The sequence below is a fragment of the Geospiza fortis genome, unplaced genomic scaffold, assembly GCF_000277835.1.
Source record: "Geospiza fortis unplaced genomic scaffold, GeoFor_1.0 scaffold658, whole genome shotgun sequence".
NCBI lineage: Eukaryota > Metazoa > Chordata > Aves > Passeriformes > Thraupidae > Geospiza > Geospiza fortis.
The window spans coordinates 110,044-112,520 of NW_005054674.1; the positions used below are offsets into that span (position 1 = coordinate 110,044).

At 66.1% G+C, this 2,477-nt stretch overlaps 1 protein-coding gene across 1 annotated transcript in view; it reads right to left on the reverse strand.

Moving 5' to 3' along the window:
• Positions 1 to 1,744: 1,744 nt before the first annotated feature.
• The window catches only part of GCK (glucokinase), a 4,289-nt gene continuing 3,556 nt past the window's right edge, over positions 1,745 to 2,477 (reverse strand). Inside the window, exon 9 of the mRNA XM_014311164.1 lies at positions 1,745 to 1,806. Within this exon, the coding sequence (XP_014166639.1) occupies positions 1,745 to 1,806 (62 nt within the window). The remainder of the gene's footprint in view (positions 1,807 to 2,477) is intronic.

Consider the following 2,477-nt stretch of genomic DNA (forward strand, 5'->3'; position numbering starts at 1 on the left):
CAGGGACAGGCACTCGGGGGTGTGGGGAGGGGCTGTGTGTGATGGGGATGGGCTCTGTGCAGGGACAGGCACTCAGGGGTGCGGGAAGGACAGGGGGACAGGCAGGAGGGAGGGTGGGGTCTGATGGGAACAAGCAGCAGGGGGTGGCAGGGATGGGGTCTGCCTGAGGACCCAGGGATGATGGGCACGGTGCCCATGTTGGCACCTGGGGATGTTTGGGGACATGGGGACCTAGGAACGGTGGGAACAGGCAGGAGGGATGGTGGGGATGGGGCTGAGTACCTGGGGCTGGTGGTTTAGGGGGCTGGGCACCCACCCTGCAGCCACGCTCACCGTCCTGTCCCCCTGCAGCAGCTCAGGCCACGGCCCCCCCACCCTGCCAGGGTGACCCCAGCTCCTGGTGCTGGGACACGGCCACGGCCACGCGCTGTGGCTGGGAGCAGCTGTGCCAGCACCTCCGGGACAGCCTGGCCCTGGTGAGCACCCAGCCCCGAGCACTGCCAGGGCCACCCGGGGGTGCAGGCAGCCCTGAGGGTCTGTGTGTCCCCACAGGGGGATGTGGCTGACAGGAATGACGTGGCCGATGGGGACAGCGTGGCTGACGGGGACAGCGTGGCACAGGGCAGGAGGATCAAGTGCCGCGTGTGCACCAAGGTCCTGAAGAAGATCCAGGCGCTGGCAGGTGACGACCCCGACGAGGTGAGGGGTGATGAGGGCCTGGGGGGCCGGGCCGGGGGGCCTGTCCCTGTGTCCCCCTGACCTGTGGTGGCTTTGGCAGTCGGCGGTGCAGGCAGCTCTGCAGAAGGGCTGCCGGGCGCTGGGCCGGGCCGTGGGCAAGCGGTGCCAGCAGCTGGTGAGCAAGTACCGGGAGCAGATCAGCGAGGGGCTGCAGAACGGGGACCTGCCCCAGGACATCTGCGCTGCCATCGGCCTCTGCCGCTCCTGAGCATGGTCAGTGCCCACCTGCATCCTGATCCTGCATCCCATGGGCTCATCCTGCACCCCACATCCTGCATCTCCATCCCATACCCCATGTCTCCTGCCCTTTGTCCTGCACCCCACATCCTGAACCCACATCCTGCACCCATATCCTGATCCTGCACCCCATGTCCCAGTCCTGCACTGTGTCCTGAGCCCTGCATCCTGCCCCCCACATCCTGATCCCATATCCCCCCTCTGCATCCCACACTTTGCACCCCACATTCCTCACCCCACACCTGCCGGAGGGGTGGGAGCATGCTTGGTGTTTCAGAACCCTCCCTGCTGCACTCTGCAGGGTGGGGGTGAGCCAGGTCACCCCCCAGTGCGTGGTGGAGCAGGGGGAGGGCTGGAGGAGCTGCTTCCACTGGCCCCGAGTCACCCCCTGCTCTTTCCTTTCTCCACAGGCACAGCCCCGAGTGCCCCCAAACCCGACGCCCCCCCAGCCCCGATGGCCCCACAGCCCAGCCATCCCCCTCCCCACAATAAACTCCCTCCTCTGGCTCCAGGATCTCGTTTGTCTGCCCTGGGGGGACACGGTGACAAGGGTGAATGGCACCAGGCACTGGCAGGGGACAGCCTGGCCCTGGCCTGCCCCCAGCAGGGGCAAGGTGGCACCAGAGGTGCCAGCAGTAGGGTGGGCATGTGTCCCGTGTGGGCTGGGGTGAGCGGTTCCCTTCACACACCCGGGTGGTGCTGGCTGTCACTGTCCCCTCTCCGTGCTCCCCATGCCTGGCACTGCATCTGTCCCTGGCACTGTCACTTGTCACCCATTTGTCACCGGCGCTGCCATGGGCTTGGGATCCTCCTCGCTGTCCCGGGGCATCCCTGCTTCAGTCCCAGCCAATCAGAGCACAGGGAATCCCACACCCCTTTTTCTTTTCTTTAATTCCAGCCAATTGGAGTGCAGGGAATCTCTTCTGTTTGCCCCTGGCCAATCAGAGCAGAGAGACTGCAGGTCTCTGAGGGCTGCCACCAATCAGAGCTCCAGGATGGCTTTCTGGTGCTCACCAATCAGAACGCAGGGAATCCTGCAGGCTGCAGCCATGCAGAGCAGAGGGATCCCCTTCGGATCCCTGTCCCCACCTGCAGTGGGGATCCCTGGGGATCCCAGTGCCACCCCTGTCAGCCTCTGCACCCCAGGGATCACTGGTGGGGAGCTCCTCTACCCTGACATCCCCCCCAAAGTACCACAGAGAGCCCCTCATCTCTAGGCCACCCCCCTTGGGGAGGCTTTCTCCCAGCTAAGGGGCTGGGGTGGGCTGGAGCCCCCCTGGCTGCAGCTGTGTGAGGATGGGGGAGGGAGGTGAGGGTACGGGAAGCTCCGTGGCCACCCCATAGGTGTGGGGCAGCCCCATGGGGGTTTCTCTGCCAGCACGGGGAGAGAGCAGCACTGGCCCGAGCGGCCCCAGAGAAGTCCACACACACCCCGTTTATTGGGGGGCCGGAGCCGCCTCCTGCCCGCGTCCGTGTCAGCTCCCAGAGGAGCGCCGGCCCCG